At 40.3% G+C, this 27,204-nt stretch overlaps 1 protein-coding gene across 1 annotated transcript in view; it reads right to left on the bottom strand.

Moving 5' to 3' along the window:
* Positions 1–26,818, bottom strand: part of LOC150098286 (glucose dehydrogenase [FAD, quinone]-like) — an 81,240-nt gene extending 54,422 nt beyond the window's left edge. Inside the window, exon 1 of the mRNA XM_090405113.1 lies at positions 26,583–26,818. Coding sequence (XP_090261239.1) covers positions 26,583–26,709 — 127 coding nt within the window. The 5' untranslated portion in view covers positions 26,710–26,818. The remainder of the gene's footprint in view (positions 1–26,582) is intronic.
* Positions 26,819–27,204: the final 386 nt, after the last annotated feature.

Genomic DNA, 27,204 nt, shown 5'->3' with positions numbered 1-27,204 from the left:
TGGATCGGACAGTGAGAGAGGACTTCAATCCTTCTACAACAAAATCGTCCTCTTGAAACAAAATTATTCAACCGAATCTTTCCTTTCCTTGCTAATCCGCTCTTTTGTGAAAAGCTAAACACCAGAAGTATTTCCAGAATCAAAATTCAAAGATGAAATTGCGACGGAGAATGTCGTGGTTCAAGAAAATGAACCAAATAGAATTTTTTATTTTATATTTTTGCTGATACTGGAGTGATATTGTTGAGATTGAATTTTCCTTTTTAAAGTGCGTCCATTCTTCTAGCATACAAAGAAACGTGTTGGTCTTTTCGTCTTATATGAAGATAAAACGAATAAATTAAATGCACTCTGATAAACCTCGCCTTTCCGGCTACGCAGTCGAAACATTATCAAATAGCAGAAACGTGGCTACTTCTTCGGTCCAAATTTTGGTTTGAGAAAAAACTTAAATAATTCATTTTTCTTACATGAAATGACGGCCCCGGATTCCTCAAAATTTGTTCACTCCAGTCACCTCTCGCCACATGTTTAGAGCTTGACACCTGAAGGACACATCTCTACATCCTGAATCTCCAAAGTCATCTCCAGTCTGTCGGAGGACACAACTTAAGGCTTCTGACGACATGTGTATGTCTCCCTATGGAACTTAAAAGAACGTCACTCTTAATATGTGTGCACGATCTCCGTACGAATCCTTTACTTTCAAGATTGGCACTGACGGACTCTAAGAATCATCATCTTCACTCAAGATTAAATCCACTTGACTGCTCCTACACAACTGAGTTCATTAACTCTTCTTTATCTTTTAACGACAATTTATTATTATTATTAAGAAATCAGAAATGCCTCCCAAAGAAAGAATAAAAGAATATAACACATAATGCAGAAAAAACAAAACAAACAAACAAACAAACAAAAAAAAACAACAACTAAACCTGTTGTAAATATGCAATCAGAATATACAATCATATTTTCAATAATAATAATAATAAATTATTATTATTACATAATACAAAACGTACAAGAACACATAAATCAACTTCCAAAGTGGATTTAGAATAATTCCATTCACGTCATATATATGATTCTGATTAAAAATTCCACGCATCAGTCGCCATCTCTTGAAAAGCCGATAATTTGCCATATTGCAGCAACGTAAGAAACGGAAGTACTGACGTCGCACGCATCCAATAATAACATATCTCTCGGCCTTGGCGAAATGAAGTTGGCTGGCAATCAATATTAACTACCTTCGAAAGAAGTTAACTGTCGCAGCAAAAGCATTCCAAATTGGAGACAAACTTCAGTCAAGCATCAAAATTCTGATATACAAATCTTCGTGCGAAGCAATAATCCGTTATGGCCTGATTGTATAGCGGAACAACAGATCAATACAAAATACCGAAACTGGATAACCCCCCAGAGAGAGAGAGAGAGAGAGAGAGAGAGAGATGTGCGAATGGCAAACTACAAATTATCGACACTAACATAAGAGCCAACAGAAAAGTAGTCCAGTAACTTTGAATCTTCCAATTTTTCGACAATACTTGATAGTACTAAAGCACGCCTACGAAAAAAAGAGAAACAAATCAGCACGAGAATGAACTGAAATAGTTCGTCGACATCCAAAAGGCAATACATTCCAAGTGGTTACAAGCATTTGCGGCCAAGCAGTGAGAAGCCACAGTAAGCCTTTTAAGTGAACCGGCGAACGATATCCACCTAGAGGGAGCTTAAAAATTCCCTGCGACTCCGTCGTGCAAAAACTATAAATTGATGCGACACCTTGGAAATTACTATTCGACGAAGTCCACTGCCAACTCCTTAATACATTATCTTCAAATAAGCTACCCAAACAGCTTCGCGGATGGTGAGAGTGTTTAACGGTAAATCGGTGTTTCGTGTCCTCGCTGCGTCTCGGCTTCGTTACACCTCGAATAATGCTGCACTAAAAAAAAAAAAAAAAGCGCACACTCGAAAACGCATTCATCTCAATTTAGACTTTTGTGCTAACTTTCACGTAACGTTATTTTTAGAGGACAAATTTCTAACTTTTTTGCAGCTTCCATCCATTCATTCGTGTCTACCCATTCACTATCGGAGTACAGAAAAAAGGACCCACTTCTGACCTTTAAATGATATTCTCGGCCATTCTGTCTTGGAATGACTGCAACGAAAACAGGATATCGCAATGCGCAATCAGAAGTCTAAAAATATCTCCTTGCGACAGGCCATCTTTAAAATCCAGTCCAGCATGTGCAAAATTGGTTAAAATATTTTGACTTCCGCTGTGAGTGTGCTACACATTTTGCTGATGAAGGCCAGAAAACTAAAAGTCCAAGTGGAGAGTTTTCACGTGTGTGTGTGTGTGTGTGTGCTCGCTAGTTTTTGGTGAGTTATTTTTATTTTCTTCATTTTTTCGACTGTTTGCTAAATCCCCGTGAATTGGAAATGCAGGAAACGAAATGTGTCAACGGTGTGGAAACAAGCGCGCTCCATTAATAAACCCCCTCTGGGTCACATCTCAAGTGTTACCCCATTTTCTGTTTTTTATTTATTTATTTCAGAAATAGTTGTGAAGTGACAAACATAATCGACTGGAAGATTCAGTTGAGTGCGCTGTTTACACCTCTTTCCCCAGATCTGTAGTCGGTTATTGTAATAATTGCTTTGGGCATCGCAAATCTTCTTAGTGAGTTCAGTCCATTTTGTCCTCTTCTCTCTCTCCTTCCATACCCGCATTGTTCTTTAAGATAGTGATTTGCTGTCGCGCATCGTTGCTTCCATAATATTACCTTGTCGTGAATTGATGATTCGTGATTTTTTAAATCCCCATTCAGGAGTGACTGGAATATTCCGTGTATTAGGTGTTGAGATGTGAGTTTTTTTTTTTTTTTTTCGTCATTCTTTCATGTCCGTTGTAGTCATCCCGTGTATGGAATAACTTACAGCCGTACCCACAGGCAACACGCAGGTACCTTATTATTAGATGAACCCTGCTGCTGAACGCAATCATTAAACCTTCCGCACCCTCACATCGCATACGAAGCCAGGAATATATTTTATAAGCACTTCCCGTGTTTACAAGCGAGGTGTGAGCTGGAGAAAGAAGACAAGAAGAAGGAAGTGGTAACCTTAAGCTGGTCTTGTTCATAGAATAACGTGGCTGCTATGACTGCTGGCGGATTTCTTTGCTGATGTGAACCCCCACCCCCCCGTACAAGGCTTACCTGAGTACTCCATGCTTCGATTTCACTAGTCGTATTGTGATTCTCGAAGAATTGCGACGGTCATTGAGTATGTTGGGCTACTCTTCACACTCATGGCCTTCGTCATTCATTTTAATGATGGCGAGACCGTAATCCTCTTTCTTTTGACACTCTGACCGCAAGAAAATCCCCGAATGCAATAGGACATGTGCTACTGCTTCAGAAAACAATTACAGCTCTTTGGCAAGTCAGCGAGAGCTCTCATCGCACTGTGCGCTCAAAATTCCGCTTCACGGATGGATTTTCATCAGGACGAGAGGAGTGTTTGCCGAAACTTTTATTGGCTGACGATCACGCTTGCTATTTTTATGTTCATGTTTAAAGCATTATCTGCAAAGGGATATCAACGCATCTAACCTTCGAGGTGATCAAAATTGCAGATGCAATGAAAGGAAAGCTGATGTGTTGAAGGACTCGACGACAATTCAACGCGATTAATGCCCTCCTAGAAGATGCACTGCATGCGGATATAAAAATAATTTATTTCTCATTCTCTGTGTTCATCCAGAAAAATATCGAAATTATTCATTTAGAGGATTTCGGCCACCTCAGGAAAATGGAAGGAGACGCGTTGGAGCCATTTTGAGGGATTTAACGCCGCTATTTCTGAAAGGATTTGCTCGTGCGCGGGCACACACTCGAGAAAGTGAAAACAGCGCTTTATAAAATTGGAGTTAAGACTAAATATTTGTCGCTTTGTTTGAGGTGTCACGACCAATGTGACGAGTTTCTTCTAAGGCAGAAGTAGCAACTGGTTGGTTACTTTGCGTATGCTGTGCCGTGTCGGAATGACGCCAAAAGACCGAGACGCGGAGTTTATGACGGCATAATGAAACTGCAACACACACGCACACACACACTGTGGAGAGAAGGGAGTGGGAAACGCGAGATTTGCGGGTGAATGAATTCGGCACATTTTATACTCGTTTACGTGACCTCGAAATTTGCAGAACAAGAAACTGCTCGTGCCCGAATGCCCACACGAGTTCTACCTCGATATTCACGCACGATGCTCGGCGAGGTTCTCGAATGAAGTTCTAGTGATCTGTATTAACAAGCGACTGTTGACAGCCTCCCCGTCATGCATTCCGTTGGTTCACTTTTCTTTTTACCCCACTCCTCCAAAAATCAGACTGGTGAGTAATCGAAGCTTCAGATCACCGAAATGCGAGTTTGAAGTTTTGTGCCCCACTCTGTTTTACTCTAATTTCCCATACGATGCGTCTCATCTCGATTCCCTCATGGATTTAAAAACAAAATTATAGTTGCCATGTTATTCGTCATCATCAGCCATTTTCCTGTCCACTGCTAGACAAAGGCCCCTTCCAAAGTCCTTCATTTGTGTCTTGAGATTTTCTATGCCACTGAGTTCCAGTCACCTCTAAAACTCATCCTCCCACCGTCTCTCTGGTCTTCCTGTAGCTCTCTTTCCATCTCTAGGATACCGTTCTTATATCAACTCTGTCCATTTTTGAGTGCCGCTTCTTGCAATATGACCTGCCTTTTGCCATTTTGATATTTTTAAAACTATAATGTCTCTCACCCTGGTCTGAGCTCGGACCCAAGTATTGCGCTTTCTATCTGGAATAGTCATACCGATTAATGATTTCCCCATTATTCTCTGGGTAATCCTCAACTTGTTGGTGAATTTTTTAGTCAAGTCCATGCTTCTTTTCCATATGTCATGACCAGAGGTATGCAACTGTCGAATATTTTTCTTTTAAGGTAGATTGGGATGTTTCTTTTGAGTGCTTCACAGTGTTTTCCAAAGACTATCACCCCAAGTTGAATTTTACGTATAATTATCATCCTTCCAAAATGTCGGTTGGACTGATTGACAGAAGTCGGCAGTTTTCGATGGTCTGGGACGAATACCGTAGTTTTTGTACTGGAAATGCAATTCTGGCGCTGCACAGCTAGCAAAGACAAAGAAAGGGGAGACAGGCAACCGACCAAGGGATGAATAGTAAAAGCATGTTGTGCTATAGAACTCTTTGTCTAGAGATGTACGAGAGAAAGCAGGTCGAATAAAACGTTCTGAATAACTTCTCTGGGTTTTCAAAAATTGCGCATTTGTAGAACTCGAATGGGAAGGTTTTCTTTCATGTACGGGAAGAATGCTCATCTTAATTAGAACGAAAATGCGTTTAATTCAGGGCAGCCAGCGAGAGCAGAGGTCTGAATGAGTGTTGACTGAATGCTTAATTTATTTCCATCTAGCTGAAGTACTCGTTCTTCGAATGGTTATGGACAAATATGGACAAATTAATAAAAAAGATTTCGTTAGAACGCATATCAGGCTTGCCAAATATATCAGTCGCTTTATATTTAAAGTTTCTAAAAGTGTATACGCTACGTTTATATACTTTATGTGATATATGTTTCTCCATCCTGGGAACCTATGCGAGGGTGTTCACCATGGATGCACGTGAAAAACAACAATCTCCCCAACCATAGCCCGTAATTGGAGTTGGGACTTGCATCACCTGACTCATTTCTCTGTGCAGGCTTACACTCGCGTCCAAGTTTGATGCGTCATGTGACTCATCACTCTATTACTCTTTTATCCTAAAAATGGATATCTATTAAAAATATACCGCTTAAAATATCTGCGTTTTATCTCACTATCATTTAATTACCAATTCCATTACCTTTTTCTTAAACATGTTTTTTTTGCATCTTCCTTCGATCAACTAATTGAATCATTGTTACAAGACTATGCTAAAACAGATGCTATCTGTTTTATTATAGTCTTGTTTCTTGTTTTATACCACGAAATTTGAAAAGAGACGGAGAGAGAGACAGAGAAGTCCTTCTCTCTACTTTCCGAAGAACAGTTATAGTAGGGTATCGTAGATGGATGCGCTTCGATTTTAGCTCTTTTCCACCTACTCCTTTCCAAATGGGGGTCATCTACTTTCACGTCATTTGTAATACGGAAACGAGGCGTGTGATAAAAATCTGCTTCTTCAATGCCTCAAAATGTTTCGAATATACAATTTTTTCCTCAGATTCCTTTAGCGGGATGCAAGCGTGCGCGCGCACACACACACATACAGTTAGTACAAAAGTTTGCGTCACATTTGTGTATTTTGTGACAGTTGTAGTAACAGTGATTCTCCCCCCCCCCCCGTGCACTTTAAGTAGTATATTGGAAGGTCCAGAATACAAAAGGAATAAACAGGAGGAGAATCCATTCCGATAATAGGGTAATCAGTCCGTAATGTGGGATGAGTTGTTTATTATTACCGTCGGAAAATTAACTTCTTTTTCATGATCATTGTAGTTAACTATGTTGCTTGTATAACAATTGGAAGATTTTACCTATAAAGCACGTGATTTCGCGTGTTGGCGACCAATTCGTACGTCCTTCATTTCTTTCTCCCCTTCAGCATGAATCGACTATTCTTGGCAAGACGCCAAGCAGAGACCTACAAACTCTGGGCGAACAATAATACCTAAAATGCTGCATATGTATTAGTCCTTTTGGATCTAAACGTTTATTGCGCGATCATATCGTGAAAGAAACGTTTTTTTCTTATGTGGAAAAATCTTCTTGGTGCGTCGAAAATGCGAGGTGCGAATGAAAAGGTGGAGTTATCTGTTCGCAAATGAATTTCGATCGACGCCTCGCACGTAACACGGAGTCATCTAGTTTAAGAGAAATCTAGAAATGACAGCTCGTAACTTCTTGCAATATCTTCGACAATCCCCACGCTAAAAATCGCGCGATTGTTCGAGCACGTCGGGAGAGTTGCAAGAGACTTCCAAGGATTCCATAACACAGGTTTGAATGCGATATCGTTGCCATTTTCTCTCACATGGTGCGCGTCACGAGCATTTGACAAGTAAGCTCAGCAAAAGAAATGCAGCTTGAAAAAAAGGTTTTCGTTGAAATCACAGCGCCGTCGGTAAAAGGAAATGCACACGAAATCGCTCTCTCCACAGCGAACACCACGGTGTTTGCAGTAGCGGAAATTAAAGGCGGAATCGTTATTCGCCTCTTAGAGTGGGTGGGGTGCAGCAGAGAGAGAGATTCAGAGAAGCCTTCTTGGATTCATCTCTGCCTCGCAACAAGATGTTTACGTCGGGTTACATTTCTAAGTTGGTCTCGTGACACTATGACAAGACGTGTCGCAACCACTCATTACAGGGATGATTAAGGCCAAAAATTGTACCTCCGTAATTTCCGTTCTGATGCCACCCCACCCTCTGCACTCCACGCAACATTAGCGACCGTCCTACTCATTTTAGAAGAAAAGAATTTAAAATGCACATTTCAGCACAGGGGATAGCCGTAAAAGAAGGACCAAGTCAGCTGCGGAAGCAGCTAACAGGCACGATTTAATAAAGAAACCTGAATGGATTCGGTCTTTGAACGAACCGAAGAATTAAGGGTCGATCAAAAAGGGTGACCCAGCTGTGTCAGAGCGTTCCTTCTCTCTCTCTTAATAGGCACCGCAAGCGGAACTGCCCACGTTATGCAGCCACGTCCCTAATTATCTCTATGTTCGGAAACAGAAAAAGGCACGAGAGAATTAAGCCTCCTTCCGACACTTCTCGCCCCTTCATGCAGCTATTCGAAGAGGTCTAAATAAAACCTTCCACGGTCCGAAGCGTGCGCTCCCTTCTAAGAGTTCATTAACTGGGATGATCGCCGCTTGCATTTCTCGCTGCGTGAGTGTTACGGAAGACGTTATTGCTTGTGGTTACATCAGGGGAGCAGATAGCCCCTAAGTGACTAAAGCAGTTAAGCACACTCTGATTTTTTCCTACAGGCCATAAGGACGTTTTTAATCCTAAAAATGACCACCTGCGGGGAGGGGAAGAGAGAGAGAGAGAGAGGGAGAGAGAGAGAGAGGTGACATCTTCTTGGGTTCACAGCACAACTTCCAATATTCCTGGAAGATTATCTTGGATTTTACGATTCATTTGGGGGAGGGACTAGTCGATAGCGTTCCGCCCGAACGAAATGAAAACACAAGACTCAATCTGCACACGCCGAACTATACAGAAGCAAATGCTACATCGAAGTGTCTCTGACGAAATCACACACGAAAAAGTTTGTCTCGCCCCCCTTTAGAGTTGTTCGCTGAGTTTCGGGCAACCGTTTCGCGAGAGGTTCGGAGATTTAAGCACTTTCAAGTTACTTTGAATAATGACCTGTCCAATGACCTATTTGGTGTGCGCTCACTCGTGGTCAGGAAAATGACTTCCAAGTAGAGCAGTTTGTTGACACGTGGATCGACTTGCATTTCTTGACTTCGAATTCGGAGCCGATATTCAATCTTGGTCCGGATTAAACTCATCAACTGACATTTTTCAGAAAACATGCTTCGAGATAGACATCAACATTCCAGTATATCAACTCAAAAATCGTATTAATGGAAATCTCAAACGACAGCAGCCAAAGTCAAACACTCCGATTCACCTTTGTATGACGCATCATTCGTATGACCATAATTGCCGATGATGTCATCGTGAGCCCATTTTACCACTCGTTGCTCCTCGAGTTCGCGTGTTGTACAAGATTAGCAAAATATGCTGCTACACACCCGAACCAATGCATGCTCAGTAATATGTAGGGGTTAACGGGGAAAAACAGGGAAAAAAGTTGCCAATATGTATAATACCATTGATGGTGAGATTGTGCAGGAATTCTGCACTCAGACTACACGCACGGTCCGTTAGTGCACTTTTTCAAGGCGAATGAGTTGGTCTCACACGGATTTGTGGTTTTTTCCCTCCCGGAAATTCTTTCATCCATCCCCCAAACACGTGAACAAGGCGGAAGACATACTACCCTCGTAGCTTTAGTCGCTTCTTTAACCAAAATCAAACAAACAAAGAAAAAAGTTTTCCAATAAGCGGGGTAGTGCGAAGTGTCTCGCTGTGAGATCAAAAATCGTTCTCCCATTGAAAACATTCGCAAACATTGCTGTGCACGCTGGGATTCAACCCCACAGCGTATTAGATGCAAAGCGGAGTTTACTGTAGCGCTCGTCACGCAAAAAAATAAATAAAGAAAGAAAGAAGCGTTGAAGTAAAATAGAACGACGTTTCTGAAAGAAGCGCAGCTCAACTCAATCCGGGAAATTCCCTTTCGGTGGTCAACAGCGTTCTTTTGAGAATGCCTCGAAGCAGCAAACGAAACGGGGGTGGGGGAACAGGATCGCTTCCCTCCTTTTCATTTCTAAGATGCAAAAAGATTACGGAGGATCGCGTATCCTCGATCCGCTTAGCGATTTGCTTTAGAGACGAATCGCTGCACTAACGGCATTAGAACAGCGATTCGTCTTGAAAGTATAAGAACCCTCCCGCTCATTTGCTACGTGTCTGATTTATTTACACGCATGAAAATCCGTCACGCGGTGGGTGCTCTTCCTTCCTCCACCTTTCGCTTCTTTCGATCGTAAAACTTCCGTCGAGCAGCTGACTTCTGCTCTGGTAGATGTCGCTGGAAGCGCACTTCCCGTTCTTCATTACGTCACTCCCCAGTGACACATTACCCGCAGCGAGATCTGCTACGTTACCTGCCTACCTAAGGTCGCCTCGATCGTGCCAGTTCCGGAAGCAAAGCAGGCTGTACTAGCTGAGCACGTGACCCAGCGTCATATACACACCAGTTTGTAGATGGCGGTGGGAGGGAAACGGCCTTTTTTATTGACGCTGCCGTAAATTCGGTTACGCAGAATACTGATGGTGACCTGAATCTCGCCTCCAGTGTTCTCGGAAACAATGTATAACACTCGCCGAGACGTATTACGGTTAACGCTCGTTACTAATCAAAACAGAAAAAGTCTCGCGGTTAACGCAGTCCGTGTGCTCCTCTCGCAAGGAACCAGCAGAAGTGCAGCAAACGCATTTAAAATATAAACCCAAAACGGTTATTTTCAGCCGCATAAAAAGGGTTTACTTGGAGGTTTTCAAGTCAAAGGGAGCTAATTGGAAACCTTCAGCGTGTTTGGGGGAAGGGGACACATTAAATCCCCCATCTGGTGATCCAGAAAAGCCACGTCTGTCTACCTTATAAAGTAGCATTTTAAATTTCAATTTTGCGTACTCGAAAGCTGTTTCATCAGGCTAAAGGCGGCCGATTTCAGAAAGCTTCTTCCCAATCCAGTTTTACACCTGACACCTCCAGTTCAGTTTATTATCCAGTTATTTTATTGGAAACACACGTATTTCGATAAGTATGATTCCACAATTCTTGTCGGAAAGGCCACCCTCCGGGATGCGAGGAACCTTTAGAGCAGCGGTTCTTAACCGGTGTTCCGCGAGAAGTTCTGGAATTTGTCATTTTTAAGTTAATTTGTCAGCACAAATTAATTTAATGATGGTTTAATTAATTATTAATTAGTAATTTATTATCAATTATTGATTAATAATAAAAAATCAGCTAAATTACCAAGTAATTATTAATTTATACATTACAAAATAACGAAGGTGTTCCGTGAAAATTTCAGGATTCGTTAAGTGTTCCGTAGTCGAAAAAAGTTTGAGAAACACCGCTTTAGAGATTTGTGATGATGCGGCTGCTCTGGGAGAACGAAGTCGACGACCAGTTAAATGTGGATGCGAAATTTCATCCAAAACGTCCATTCTAAGGGATATGTGCATCGGGGATCATCCGATTATTATTATTTTTTATTTTTCAGTTAGCCAGATGTGACTTCTCACCTTCTCTCCAATGGCCCACATTATCGACAGAGCGGCTCCCTCACGTCTCGCAAAGCGTGGATGTCGCTCATTCCGAACGCTTCACGAGAGCTGAAGCAGCAAAGGTAAAGCTGAGGACGGAGGAGGCAGAAGAGAGAATCCTGAGATAGCTTTCGATGTGATATTATTTAGGTGGGATTCTTATATGTCGTAAGGGCCTTTCAGTGAATCCCATTTCTCAGCGCCCAAATTCTTCCTTGTCCTTCTGTTTCCATGCGAACTGCTTCATTTCTTGATTTTAAAGGAACTTCAAAGGCTTTTGCGTCAGAAGTTCGACATTTCTTTTAAACTACCCAGGTGGGTATCCTCGCCATGTAATTTCCTGTTCTTAACAAAGCTGGTAGGAATGTGCGGAGTACCTTCCCTCAGTTAGTATAGACGAGCCCTTTAGTTGAAAATATCAGGGTTCAAACTCCTTCTACCACGTGAGGAATATTTATGAGGTATTTTCAGCAAATGGTGAATTAGCTGATCTCTTACGGAAGTAGAAGGTTCCCCCCCTCTCGAAACTAGTGGCCGCCTGTTCGACCCTCAGAACAGGTGGTTTTCTTCTTCATTCCAGAATCCACGAAGGAGTAGATTGAATGTTCTTTACAGAAATCTTCCATTTAAGTGAGGCACCTCTGAATTGTTATTTATCGTCTATCCAGTTTATGTTAGGTCTGCCCCTTTTCCGAGTTGCTGGAATAACTCCTTCAAGAACTTTCATTGGCACACCAGTTGAGCTGCTGATATGACCAAGCCAGATAAGTCGTTCCCTTCGAGTCTCAGTTATCCCTTGAAGCGGCGAAAGAATTCGTTCTTTGTCTTACTTCAAAATTTGTGATGCGATTAGTGTACGGTATCTTTCAGAGTCTTCTGTGGTACCTCATTTCAAATGCTAGCAACCTTTTTTCATCTTCCTTTAGGAGGTTCAGTTTGTGCATAAGTAAGTCGTAATCTGTTTGTGAGCTTGTTATGTGCCAGTACTGGTTTCCGTTTTGAGAGTGCTGCTTAACAGACATCCTCCCCCCCCCCCCCCTGACGAATGCAGCAGAGGAACGGAAAGCAGACGCATTGAATTGACTAAAGCCCTTATGCATGGGACTTAACCTGACTTGGACGGATGAGAAACGGATGGATGGATTCGTGCAATGGCACGTAATGCATAAGTAACAGAAGTTTAGCGCATGTGCTCTGTCGTCGCACGCTCTGACCAGGTCGTGACGTTGCAATAAAGCCATTCTCGTCATGTAACTGTGACGTTGTCCACCATCACAAACGGCATAATAAAGAGTGACAACTTGCAGCCATTGCGACAAGAGGAATGCAAGACACTCGGTAGGTGGCTGGTGACGTCAAAATAAACATGACCAGCACGTTTACAGTATCCTGACACCAAAACATTATTTCTCGTGCTAATTTTAAGATTTCCGATTTATCACGAGATGAAATAAAAGTACCAGAATCAGGACAGGAAACATTTCAAAACGGGTTGTGCGTGTTCAGCGTGAGAAACATTCAGGACGGTCCGTAAGATCTCGCTACAGTTCAATTCAGAGAGAAGACTGGGGCGACTCATCAACAGAAGGTCGCATCAAGCAACACTTTTAGTGTCTTCGTGTGAACTTTGTTTACTGAATTTTTCCTTGTTTTCTCTTCCTGAATGACCTCCGGACAATAATTAGCGCGAACTCTCTCTCTCTCTCTCTCTCTCTATCTCGCTTTTGGAAGGTCATTTGATTTCCTCCCTTTACTTCACTGAGTTCTCATAGCACGGTAGTTTACTCCAACTATACGAATCCCTGTCGTTTCTAAGCAGACATCCATTTTATTTGGATGAATGATTTCCATGCCTTCAGTATGAAGATTGCTTTTGAGTTCTTCAAAATATCCGTCCATCTTTCGTCTGTGGCAACAATTCTCTTCAAAAGCTGTTCTCCTGCACTCATAACGACGAAGCAGTCCTCTTCGCAAAACTTTTAACTTCTTCAAACTTGAATTCTTTTCCACGTTGAGATAACCGAGATGGCCACCTCGCACTGCGATGCCCTCCTTCTGTAACCACCTGTGCAAACTTCACGTAGAATACTGTGGATATAACTATTTTCTCTTTTTATTCTCACGTAAGGTTTCAGTTTTGATGTACGAATGCTCCCCTTGTATTCTTCCATTTTTTTAAAGTTTTCTTCTTCCTCCATTTCGAAGTTTGTAAAAGAACAATTGCAGAAAGAAAAATGAGCAGATTACGTTTTCACTCAGCATTCACCAGGGGGTGTACAGCCAATTCTGCTACGAATAGCGGCAATAACATGATGGTGGATCTCCCTACACAAACCAGTCACTGAATTAGAAACGTTTATTTGACACAGTGATTTCCGTTTAGGCATGCGACTGCCAATACCGATCATCTTCATATTTCCTGCGCATAGTTCGGTGCTATATGGGTCGGCAACAGCCTTCATTAAATGCTTCGGTCAATTGCTGCGTACAAGAAGTTCTGTTTGCCCCTACAACCTTCTCAGACGACAACGATCGCTTTCCTGACAGACTGTCATTTAGAGAAGAGTCACGCCTCTTAGACAAGCAATGTGGGTTATTTTTTCACTGATTAAACACTCGGGATATGTCACCTTTTGAGAAGCCAGTCAGCTCTGCTTTTTTTCAGAATCGTGGCTCCAGAGACGGGCACCCACAATAAGCCCTTTATCGAACTCCGACAGATCATTTGTTTTTTTCCCACCACCATTCTTAAATAGATTCCCAGAACACTTAGTGACGCACGTGACCAAGTATTTTGCATATACGCTGCGTAAGTGACGTTTACATACATCTCCATAAATGTTTCTAATTCAATGGCCGGTGTGTATAGTTTAGATTTGATGCGGGCCCCTATTCCCCTCCCCCTTCATATAGTGAAAGAGGAAAATGCTATACCGTGGAGGACATCACTTTCGGGATAAAGTCACACACGGAGTTTCCGTCTTATCTCTACACAGAACTCTTGAAGGTGTCAGAATGCCGGATGAAGGAATAATCAATACAATCAAAGTCTCTGAAGGAATTTTGCTGAAGTACTTGCGACCATCATTTAGTAACCGTTTATCCGAGACAGTAGCACCATCGTTCCAAATGCTGTTTTCTGGAGTCGCGATCAATCTTGGGTGTACCCTACCCGTCATTAAAGTTATCCTTGGGCCTCAAATTATGTGAAATAATTATAAGGAACAAATCATATAAGCGCATTAAGTCATCTGTGACCCATTTAAGCCGCTGTTCAAAGGTTTAAGTAGTTTCCTTTCGTTTTATTTTTCCAAATTAGCAATTTTTCTAGTCACGGTCAGTTTTAGAGGACGAGTGATCTCACTTCCTCCGTAAGTTTTTGCCTCTTCTAGCGACTCCATTAACCCGCTCTTCTCGTACGGTTTTATTACTTCTCCTCCTTCGCTCCGAGGCTTCATCTTTCTCTGTTATGTCGCGCTTGCATTTTTGGGAAACTGTCCTGGGCCTACTTCCCAATCTCCAAGGTGATATGCCGCACAAAATCCCCGCTGTTCTTTTCACGGTTCCGTTCAGCAATGCAGTTTTCTGCCTTTGTCATTGTCCCAATTTCGCGAGCGCAGCTTTCCGCTGATATTACACTCACTTAATATCCGGTTTGCGAGGCCTCTAAGTAAAGTTGCTGTTATTTCAAAAGTCCTTAATATTGAAGTTTTATCTTGGATGAGTTCTTTTTAATATTCTCGGTCACTGGGATGAGACTGACAGAAATGTCGAAATCCCACGTGGGACTGTATGTAAACAACTTACTAACCCATTTTCGATGAGAGCGTTCCCCTGTTGGCTCTGTCGAGAGCGCGATATTGCACATCTTAGATGACATGAAACAAAAACAGTTATTTGAAGAAATACGCAGTTACTTAAGAAACTTATGGCAATAGGGTATCAAAATTGGATTAAAGTAAACGCAACGTAAACAAAATATCGTCTTAAATTAGCTGAGAATGTCACAATCTGGCATCGTAACACGAACTGCTGAGATGGATGATTGTACTGCGCGAAAACAGGAAAGAGCAGGTCAGTCAAATCTAGTACGCAAATACGTAACAAAAACAATGAAACATCACAAAAAAGTAGGCAGCTGTGAAAAGGACTTTTGACAACTGGAAATGCAGTACAATTAGAACGTGATAACAATTCATATGTTGCACTTAAAAAATGCAAAGAAATATATGCAAGATGTAGGCTCGAGTATGTACAATATTCCAGCAGAACGTATAAAAAGAATCCCGCAGAGATGAGCGAAAACTATTCGGAATAAAATATGAAATAAACTATTTGGAATAAAATAAAAGAGGATTTAACTGAACTGGATGAAAAGAATTGAACCAAGCGAAGAGAAATTTAACTAAACGAACTTTCCTGGAGTCAGCTGAAACTTCTATTTTTACACCAATGTAACTTAAACGATGAAATGAATATTTCGCGGAGCTGTCAATTACTAAACAGGCGAAAACTTATTTGCTAATATGTGTTTAAATGTAAATAAATATTTGAAACACAAAGTAATATATATTTGAACTGTTCTGTTCTCGCTACATCTAACTTCCCACATCAGCATTTTATTTTGTCAGAACGCCTTACGTACGTTTATGGTAATTTTCATAATGTAATAACTGTAGATCATCAGAGATATATATATTTATAAACCTGACCGAGGAACTCACGTTATTTCAGATAATACTGCCATTCCGGATTAGAAATACAAAATGGCGGAAGTTGTTAGCATGGCCGTAGTATACCTACAAATCGTTACCCTACGTAGGTCAATTCAAATATGTGTCTTAGGATGAAGAAGCGACTCTTGAGAATTTTCTCATTGAAAACGAACTCAGAACCAAGAATGAGTTTGATTGTTTTTATTAAACGAAGGAAACAAAGCTAATGTTTTCTGTTTTTCTGGCTTGTCGTGTTCGCAACTGGTTTTACGTTCCTTTTGTTCTTTATTTACAGCTCTTTTAAATTATTAGTTTGTTTGATTATTTTTTTATTATTATTGGTTTATCATGTTTTTTTGTTATCATAAGTATCCGTACGCTCAAAGTGTCGGTTCTCATCTTCGGCACCCCCTAATTACACACCATCTCAGCCAGATCAAGCACTGTACTGTCTTTACCTTCAATAATGCACGCAGTTATGTCGAAACAATAATCTTCTCGGAGATGAATAAATAATTTTCAAAAAGCACGCTCCATTAAGAAAAAATGTTTGTTTTTTTTTGTTTAACATCAAATATAAGAGCATCGCGATTTTCAGAATGTAAAGTATTAATTATTTTTGTTTCTCGCCGACTGTTTGACGTGCAGTTGAAACACATCGCAAAAATAATTTTTAAGAATAATGACTGTCTAAAGTTTAAAAAAAAAAATGCTGCACTAGAGGGAAGTCCGAAGAACAGGAGACACTTTTCAAAGTAGAGTTTAAATGATAACTTCGAATTTAAGCTTAGAAGCTAACTTAGTAAAAACAAATAATCAAATAATCAAACAAATAAACAAATAATCCGTTTTCAGGATCAAAGATGCATAAAAATGGATTGATGCTGAAAAGCATGTATACCCTTTGATCAAAAATACCGAGCAACCCTTCGTTGTACTATATAAGACTATAAACATCAAAAGTATGGGTTATACAGGTATAAAAGGAAACACGCTGTCTTGTAGTCTTCACAGAAAAACATTAAGTTAAATAGGCTGTACTGAAGGGCTCAGTGACTTTCGACGTGGCGAGATCATAGAAACTTTCATTGTAACTCACTTCAAGATTTTCCTGACGTGCTGCAGCTTCCCAGGTAGACCGTAAATGATGTTATTGTGAAGTGGACCTGTCTAGGAGCAACAGCAGCACAGTCGCGACCTAGCAGGTCACATAAAATCACAGAGAGGGACTGTCGAGTGCCGAAGCGCGTGGAGCAAAAAAAAAACTGCCAGTCCTCAGTTGAAGCACTCACCACCAAGTTCGGAATTGCCTCTGCAAGTAACGCTAGCATCGCATCTCTTCGTCGGGAATTGAAGAGCATGGATATCTATGGCCTCGCCACCGCACACACACCTAAAATTAGCAACGTCAAGAGTCGGTGGACTGGAGTAAAGCTCGTTGCTGTTAGACTCAGACGCAGTAGAAACGCGTTCTCTGGAGTGATGAATCACGCTTCACCATATGGCATTCTGATGGACTAGCATGTGTCAGGAGAACGCTGCCTACCCGAATGTGTTCCGCCATATCCGAAGTTTAGTGAAGTGGCATCATGGTCTGGGGCCGTTTTTCATGGTTCGGGGCTTGGCTCATATTTCCACCGAATCTTAGTGCTGCTGTCTATAATGACGTTCTAGTCGATTCCGTGTTTTCAGCTTTATGACAAGAGTTTGGTGAAAGCCATTTTCACCATGAGGTGGCTGTTGACCTTGACTCGTCGGCACAGAACTCTAATCTCAATCCCATCGAACACCTAAGATGAAATGAAAACCGATTGCCAGCCAGACACTAGCGACGATCTCACTAATGCCTTTCTGGAAGAGCATTAATGAGAAAGGAAGGGAATGACCGCAGCAACTTATTGAGTGGGAAAGCCTTCCCAGAAGATCGAAAGTTATAGCAGCAAAGGGTGGACCAACTTCATATCAATGCCTTTCTTATTGGAGTGTAGTTGGGATGAGATATTTTTTGGTCAGATGCTGTATTTATAGGAGATAGTTGGTTGGTTCGAAAAACATTTGTTATAATTTTTGTTATAAAAAAATATTTGTTATAGTAATAAACATTAATGTTATAATAATACATAAAGATCCCCCCCCCCCGAAAAAAAATCAGAAAAAAAAACTACTTACTCGTTGCTAACAGATGCAAAGAAAGTGTTTTGAGATCTTTAACGCCACACCTTTAACACAAAAGCACGGAATACCATCTTACAAGCAGAAAAAAGTTGCAAAATGCACGCGATGAAGCTAGCTTAAGCCAAAAGCAAACAAACGGGGCATTCACATGTAAACTCCAATCCCCAATTCACCCTCCTCAAGAACATTACGCACTCTCATGGAAAAGGTCAAACAGTTAAGGGGTGTTTTCAGGCTAACGTGTCCCGTATGATCAGAACTAACATGGAAGTAAAGAGTGGAATCAATAAACAAGAGGTAATTTTTTTTTTAAAGCATTCCGTCTGTTTACAAGTACGCTGATGTCTAAAAGCTAAGGACGAACTAGATTTTTACCTATTTATGAAAAAAAATTTCATGACTACGGCGAAATGCAGACATAAATTTATTGCCAGCATAGAAATAAATTACCGTATTTACTCGAGTATAATTCTGCCTCGCCTATCTCTCGCACCTCTGATTTTACTTTATTAAAAAAAAAAATTAAAAAGTTTCGCATACATCTCGCACACGAAAAAAGTTTAAAACTTTAAGAAATAGATAGAGAATGTTGTTATGGCAGTTGCAGATATTTTGGAACGTGGTTGAAGAGAATCAGGATATTAACAAAAGATCGCGCGACTCAACAGCATTCGTCAGCTTGCCATTGTCGTTGAGTTGTGCGATCATTTGCTAATACCGCATTATTCATATGCACGTCTTCATAGCTGCGCGATCTCTACCATTGCTGTCCGTTTCGCGCTCAGCTTTCACTTCTTATTAGTCATTCGCTAATTCGAATCAAGCAACTAAGCCAGCTGTTGCTAAAGATTCAAATATATCGCGTGATGAAGGTGAGCGGCTAATCACGTAAACAACTTTAGTAATTAAAATTTAAATCCATTCATTTTATAAATAATGTGCGCAATTATAAATAATAATGCATGCTGAGGATTTAATTATAAACGTCAATTCCGTGTTTTCCTGAAAAACTGTTGTTTTCGAAAATCCCCGCATATATTTCGCACGGCAATTTTTTAATTAACTTTAATTTTGGAGAAAAAAGTGCGAGCTATATTCGAGTAAATATTACACAAAAAGGGTGTTATAAAATGTGTAAAAAATTAAATTGCAAAACATTTTGGCGAAAGTTACAAATTTCTTCAGGACGTAGTTAAGGATTTAAGGTACAGCGTTCACGTCGTGTACGATATCGTGTGCATTGTCATCCATAGAAATGAATTCTTCGCCTACAGCACCACAGAACAAAAGAACATGACGTTGAGGACCAGTGATAGTCCCTTTTTCAGCGCTTGTAGCTGGGTGCGTTCATTAAGCATAATGTTTCCCCATAATATGATCCCAGCACCGCCCTATCTATCCATTTCGAGAACATTCTCGTGAGAGCAAGCAGTACCACTTTCACGCCAGATCAGGTGTCGTCTAGAATCAGAGGAAAGACTTAAATGACTTTAATCTGTAAAGAGCACATTAGCCCGTTGGTGTCTTGTCCAAATTTTATGGATAAAACACGTCTGAAAGCATGCTCTACTATGAGCTGTGGACGGCAGGCCTACTTGTCGAGACTTCTTGCTACAGTTTTTCGAGATATCCGCTTACTTGTGCTTGAATGGAGCCGACTTGCAAGCTGACCTGCCGTCGTGCGTCGATTACGTTTTGCAGTTATAACAAAAATCCGTCTTCATGCTCCGTGGTAGAGCGAGGGCGACCTTTTGACAAACGTCTGGAACACATTCCATTGGTTTGATACGGTGACCAGAGCGTGAATACAACGTCATGCGAGATTCCAAACTCTCTGTGAATATCAATAATTCCGCGAATTTCTTCAAGTTTTCCAATAATCCTGAAATCATCTAGATGATGTGGTTGTACATTACAAGACGAAATATTCACAAACGAGCTTCCTTTAAACACAATTCGCTTGGCGCTGCCTTTTAACAAGCTGAGTGCTACCAAGTGACACCTTTGCGTGCGATTCGAAATTTTGAATGTGTATCCCCCATTCTATTGTAATCGTCAGTGATGCAAATCACCACAAGCTGATTTGAAGTTGCGGTTACAATCTCGAGAAATCTTGAGTGTTCGTCCTTCAAGTTTGGACACCAGTGTATTTCTAGATATGATACAGCGAAAATCTACTCCACTTTCTGTCGACTTGATTCATTTCCTAATGGATAACGAGGAAACAGCGTAGACGTTTAGCGATGAAGTAAAAAAGACAATTTCAAGCGACGCCATCATATCCCGAAGGGAAAACAGCCATTTATTCGATTCTTTAGTTTTTTTTATGGACATCGCGGCTTTAGAATAGGTAAAAAACCGCATTTGAAACAACAAATATTTAAAAAAAATGCACACAGCCAACAAAGATTTATGAGGACACAAACAAATAAGCTTCATACAAACAAAGAACTCGGAGAGTGCATTTAGTAGACAAACTAAAGATGCACAAGTCTTTACTGATGATAACACCTGAAAGCTGATTTCTACCTAGCAAAAAAAACAAACAAAAAAACTGCCATTTGGGCAAATATTCAGAGGTATGATCAGAATTCTACAATACTTCTTGAGTATAGTAATGCGTCTTTCTAGTTTAATTTAAACCATTATTAGGCTTTAGAAAGATGCATCACTACACTCAAGAGGAAGCCTAAAATACTAGTATTGATTTTCACTTCGGCGAATCTTTGACATTAGAAATGTTACATTTAAGTAATACAACCTCTTCGTTTTCAGCAAAAACATCACGCACTTCCACTTTTCATTGCCATACCTCAAGCGGCGACAGCTGAGCCACTGCTGCTTCGACTAATTTTAAAGCCCTGAAAGAAAGATTGTTCCTCATTGAAACAGAACAGGATCGGTTTTCGGAAGCAGACAAGTGCTTACGCATCGATCGACCCCACCAATCGCCGGATGATAATAATAATAGCGGGATTATTATTATTATTATCACTTCAGCCTTTCATCGTACGAGACTTCATTCGACCTAGGGAGGTATCAGCATTGGCGGATAATTACTTTATAAATATTCTAGCCAGACCTGTTTCCAGTTTCTGATGAAACAGGAGCACCGAGGAAACCAAATACCAACATATACACCGCAACAGTACTGTATATGGCAACAGTATACAGTACTGTTCCCATATACAACAGTACTGTATATGGCTCTACATCATCATCATCCTTCTCCTTGAATAGGATGGTTTAAGCTTCTCCATATTTATGGTTCCTTGTCTCTTACATTCCCTCTCATCGTTGAGTTTTCATTCAGAACACAAACAACAAACATGTTCTACGGTGCCAATCACGTATTATCAGCTATCTTATGAAATCTCTGTTGTCCTTGAAATCAGCATGAATTACGTCTGCTAGTGTAACTGCGCTGTGTGAGTTTTATCAGTAATAATAGGCAGCATTAATGGAACGTCCTGGACTAGATGCTTAAAAGTTACAAAGCAACATGAACGTTAAAGCAACGTGGTAAGAGCTATTGATAAGAGCGAGTTGGTGAACTTCAGTATTTTGGTCCGATACGAAAATAAATACATAAATCAAATTATCCAAGCTTTTATGCAGTTCCCACCGACGACAGCTTTTTTTTTTTTCTGTAAACGTTTAGTAGATTCGTACCAGGATAACATGTTTTTTTTTTTTTTTTTTGATTTCATAATTTGGTATTTTTTGATATTTTTTTATAGTCTAGAAACCCTACTGTGGAGATCAAACATGGAACCTTTCAAGCCACTTTAGGCCTCCAGTAAGTGGGAGGTGGTCTCATCCTCGGCAACGAAATTTACTTCATGTTGATTTCACCCTTGAAGCTGTTCCCACTGCCTCCATCCACGACATTTAGGGATGATCTTTCCATAAAGTTTCCAACCTAAATACGACTGTTTATATTACTGCTAACCTTTTTCTTCACTGTAGTCTTATTATGCATGTTTAAAGGTTTAAACAATCTCACAATTGTTTAAACCTTTATGTAAGCCCTGAAGATGCCAACAGATAAGTGTGGCGAAACTAGTTGGTTCAGTTAATAAAATTGATCAACACTGGATCGGTAAACCAAAAATATTATTATTTACTCTTTCAGTCTTTTTAATATCTTTCCGATGAGACCTGAAGTCATCTGGAAAATTTACTACTCGACCCGATTTCACATCATCAGCAAAATGATAAATTTTACTGTTAAAACTTGAACCTAAATCGTTGATCAGCATGTCTAACAGCAAAGTTCAGAAATTTGATCCCACGAGACCTTTAAGCAATCTAACTCGTAACCGTCCTTCTCTGGGATTACTTGTATACCAATTGTTTATCAATCTAACTAAATAATCACCGATGACATCCAAGTGTCATATCTTTAGTAGCAGGCTCATATGTGGAACACTATCAACAGCTTTCTTGAAATCTAAATAAACCCCATCACAGGGTTGTCGCATTTTTAACTTCTTCATGAAATGTTCTTCATAAAACAGGGAGATTCGATCCTTTATGAAGCCATACTGCTTAACGAGCTGCTCGGGGATCTTTCATCCCTGACGAGGACGTAGCCGATATGTGGTTCCTGATTAGTAACTCGTGGGAGGCTAACTGGGTGGTAGTATTTATTACTGCATTTTATACAATGTGTCCCCGCTCCACTCCTTCAATGATCTTCCCCAAGTTACAATCAGTAAGCTCAATTGTTAATCTTAACGAGGCATTGCAATAATCATTAATCATAAACAGTTTAATTATTTCCGACATATATTTACTTACTACCAATGTTACCCCGACCTTAATTTGTTTTAAAGAACTATTTAAAATAGTTGCTCCTCCTTGGTTAGATCTGCAGGTGCATTTCCCATCTTCAGTCGCACACTGTTCTACCTAAACGCTTGAAACGTAATTAGTAAATTCCTCCGATGCCTCACCAGGAAGCTTACGAAATCTTGCCCGCAGCTGATTATACTGACTTCCGCTTTATTCATGAAAACTTCAGAGAATTATTCTTGACATTTCTATCAAATCTGTGCTGGTTTATCTTGACAATCTTTAATTCACGATTTAGATTTTGAAAAAGCTTTTGATTCTCTATATCCGTTAGAAATAAGAAACAGTTTAAAACAACAAGCATTGCTAACAAAATATATCATATTATTAAGAGGAGTAAGATCCTATATCACCCAAAGTGTTGTCTGCTACATTAGCAGCCTTTAAGAATGTCTCATGGAAAAACTATGGAATTAGCATACATGGAAAACATCTTAAGCACTTACATTTTGCAAAGGACATTATTCTTTTAGAAAAAATAATAAAAAATAATAAAAAATAATAAAAAACCAGGAATGCTAAATTAATGTAACTAAAACCAAACCGACGACAAATTCAGGTCATGCCGAACTAAAATTAACAGAAAATCGTATTGAAATTGTGGTGGAATGTACTTATTTCGGTTAAGGAAAAAAAAGATAAAGAAATAAATAGAAAACTCACACAAGGAAACGAAGTTTTGGTTATATAAAGATTCCTTCCTTGTGTTAGGAGATTTACTTGCAGGCCCAAGAAGAAGAAGAAGAAGAAAGCTCTCTAAAATATTTATTCCAATATATAATTGGAATAAATTATATATTCAATTATATACTCCAATTATATATTCCAATGTTTACGTATGAGGGTGAAACATGGGCAACAACTAAAAAAAACAGGAAGACAGGTTGCGTGTGGCCCAGAGAACCTTGGAGGGAAGAATGCCTCACGTAACAAAAAGGGATAGAATATGAAATATTCTAAAATTGGAGAGATGACCGGAGTTCAAGATATTGGGAAGTGTTGTTAAGCATGTAAGGGGAGATGGGCTGCACATGTTAGCAGATTAACAGAGGAAAGGTGGACAAAATTAAGCACTGAGTGGATTACAAGAGAAGGAAAGAGAAGCAAAGAACAAGACGGGAGGGATGAGCTACAAAGGTTAGACATGATATGGTGGGCATTGACTAAGCTAGACAGAACTGGAAAGTTAAGGGGAGTGCATACATCCAACAGGGGATGGAAAGAGGCTAAAGAAGAAAAACTTTTTTTGTGTTTTTAGCAGATTTGGCAAATTGGATCAATACTCTTCCCATCATAGCAGAATTTCTTGAGAAAATTGTTATAGAACCATTCGACTCTGGTTTCTTTTTAAACGTACTCCTCGCGATGAATTTAATTATCTCATAATGAACAATATCCTTAAAAGTTTCCCTTTACTATTAATATTCTTGCCATTAATTCCGACTCTAATTATGCATCCTAATTCCATTACCATCATATCCTGGAACTCATTTATCTCACACCTCCACTGTTGATGCTTCCTCTTATCGCATGTTTTCCGCTTAATGCTAATTCCCATAAGAGAGAAAAATGGTCATCATCACTAATTGGCTCTAAGAACTCAGTAGGATGATAGATTATAATAATAATCCAATCCATCATCCTCCTGACAATAATATAATTCTCCCTCTTCTAGTTATTCATCAGGAACCACCACCGAAACTAAGCTTATTGTGTAGGATATTATTGTTATCTACCTTACGTAATTCACGGAGAATTATTTTGTGTAAACTTCTTGCAATAGAGTAAAGAAACGATGAATACCTCAAATTATCTCTTCAAGAATACAATTTCCTTTTCCCTCTTAACCTGGTAGCCAGCTTCTAACTCTCTCTCTCTCTCTCTCTCAGAGCTATTGCGAAGAATATCCTTTCATTTCTGCTCTAGAGTAATCCTTGATTTTGTGATTGCAACCCTATCATTGCACAGCAATCATTAATTCATTCGTGTAACCTTTAGAGGTGATGCTTCTGTTTTGGTGACCAGTATGAACTGAAGCCCAGAGGTGGTTGTTCTGATTTTTAGACTGAATAGTTTTAATATGAAGAATTGATTTGCTGGATAAAAAATTTTGTTCACAAAAATACTTGAAAGAGAAAACCACAAAAGACATTCACTAAATGATTCTTAGGAGAGAGACTTACAAAAACGGGAATGACCAATGTAATCATCACAAACGAAAGACGTCATTTTATTTTATATGGACACTGAAGGGGAAACACAGAAGTATACCATCGAAGTCACTGGAGATGCAGAAGATAGGAAGCAATGTAACCTTGAAGCAATTTACGATAATGTCGGGATGATGTCAAGTTTCTTGGATGTACCACGGTGTGATTCGGAGATTGGATAGCGATCTACGTTGGTAACCTCTTACATTGTTTACAGATGCGTTTTTGTTTAGCATTCCATTGTGATTAGTGTTAATATTAAGACATGAGTTAATATTACAATGACATTTTATTAATATTATGATGCAGGGATAAGTAAAGGATATTTTAAAGAAAGATATTAACGAAACAAGAAGGAGGGGGAATTAGAGATATTTATTGGGATTAAGAGAAAATTCAACAGTGAAAGTATTTTGAAAACATAAAAGAATCTGGCAGAAGTAGAGAGCATCTCTGGAACACAGAGAAGAATGAAGAGGGTCTCTAATTAGCACCGTTCATAATTTATTATTAGCTCATTTTAAGGAAAACTTTGGGACACCTCGTGTGACTCCACTGAAGGATTGGAAATTTGTTCGTAGGTAAATACCGTTTCAAAGAGAAATGTATTTATGTATTTAGAAATGTCCTTACTTGTAGCGAACACTTCCAATGGAGTGAAGAACAGAAGGGGTGCTGCAAAGTACCGAATTTTTCTGTTCTGAAAAAGTACCCTTGAAGTGTGTTTTCCCTACTCATGTGATGTCCTGTTGTTTTTGGGAGCAAGGGTAAAATTTGTACGTAAGCACCTCCCCGCTTCATTCATCTTTACATGCACTTAATGCGTTGCCAACAATAAAACAGTTGCAGACATCGACTCGTTAAGTCGAGATTCAGTCGGAAATGCACTGAAAAAGTTTGAAAATCGCATTGCTCAGTTGCAGCAATTCCCGCTGACAACAGCAGTTCGGTATTTCGTCCAGCAATCAAAGTAGAGAGACAGAGCAAAGTAACGAATAAGTTCTGGACAAAAATGAGTATGGGACACAGCCGATGGTAGACCATGGTCAATCGTCTCTCAGAGAAAACCGCGTAACGACCCCACATTCTGAAGAAATCCGCTCTCTGAAGAACATCTCGTTCCAGCTTCAAATGTGGTGCTGAAAGTAACGTCCTCTGAAAGAGAAAAACAAGAAGGAAAACGACAGAATAAATCGCCCAAGTAGCCCACTAAGCTGTCGTTACATAAAGAGGAGCACGGGTGCGTGGGTCAGTGTTTCTCAGCAGGATGTGGGAGTGCCGGAGTGCTTACGTTTGCATAAATTCTTCGATGGCGAAAAAATATATTCTGTAACGAAGTAGAAAACCAAATAAATACGAACGCAGGAGAGACTCAATGTTATTTTCGGACTCCACAGTGAAGTCAGGTTCTTCCTTCACTGCAGGGAAGTCCGTTCGCGGTTGGAATCAGAAGAACTTTGTGTTTCAATAAGCGACGTTTATGAGCAAGCCAGCGGATTTTCTGTGGCGCGAGCGGACTTCAACACAGCTGAGAAATTCCAGTAGATTATTGCTGCAATTTTCATAATTTCCGTGCACACTTCTAAAAGTTAAAAGAAAAAAAAAAAAAAAGGAATGTCCTTCGGATAAATTTAGGCGAAAGAGTGACTTACCGACGATGTAATCGTATTCGCTTCCGATCCTATCCGTGGAGATGGGGATCGTGTATTCCATGGCTGTGAGGTACAGAAGCGTTCCTAAAGGCACCAAAGCGGGCCACAAAGGCACGAAATCGGCCATAGTAGTTCCGTCCGTCCGTCTAATTCCTCGACGCAGGGTAACTTTCCACACATTCGTCACATAACTCAGCAGTTGGCGACGCGCCACGACGCAACTGTAATCTGTGTTCCGTTCCTTTTCGCAGCTCGCGCAGCTGTGACACCTACCTTGAACTTGACCGAGCGTATACTGACTAGACGGGATCCGCCAACTGCTCGCTCGCAGGCCCGCAGGCTACAGAGCAAAAACCCGGTTGCTGACGGTAACAAGACGTTTCCGCTTTGGCGTCCTCTGACGTTTTGACGTCTCGAACCTGTTGTTCTGAAGAGCAACCTTCCCCGCACGACGAGAGGGCGTCGTAGTGCCAGCCACGCCGATATCCTCTCGAACAGAACGAAGAGCTGCAGAGCCCTATTGAACTGGTGCACCAGAACGCCCCCTATACGACTCGGCAGCGGTGCGTGAAATATCATACGAATGCCTTCACCTGCCTCGAGCAGACGATTTTTAATCCGC

This window comes from Typopeltis vanoorti, chromosome 15 (assembly GCF_054136105.1).
Source record: "Typopeltis vanoorti isolate ZY-2024b chromosome 15, IOZ_Tvanoo_1.0, whole genome shotgun sequence".
NCBI classification, from domain to species: domain Eukaryota; kingdom Metazoa; phylum Arthropoda; class Arachnida; order Uropygi; family Thelyphonidae; genus Typopeltis; species Typopeltis vanoorti.
Note: the sequence above shows the minus strand (reverse complement) of the source record. Positions and strands in the feature narration are given on the sequence as shown.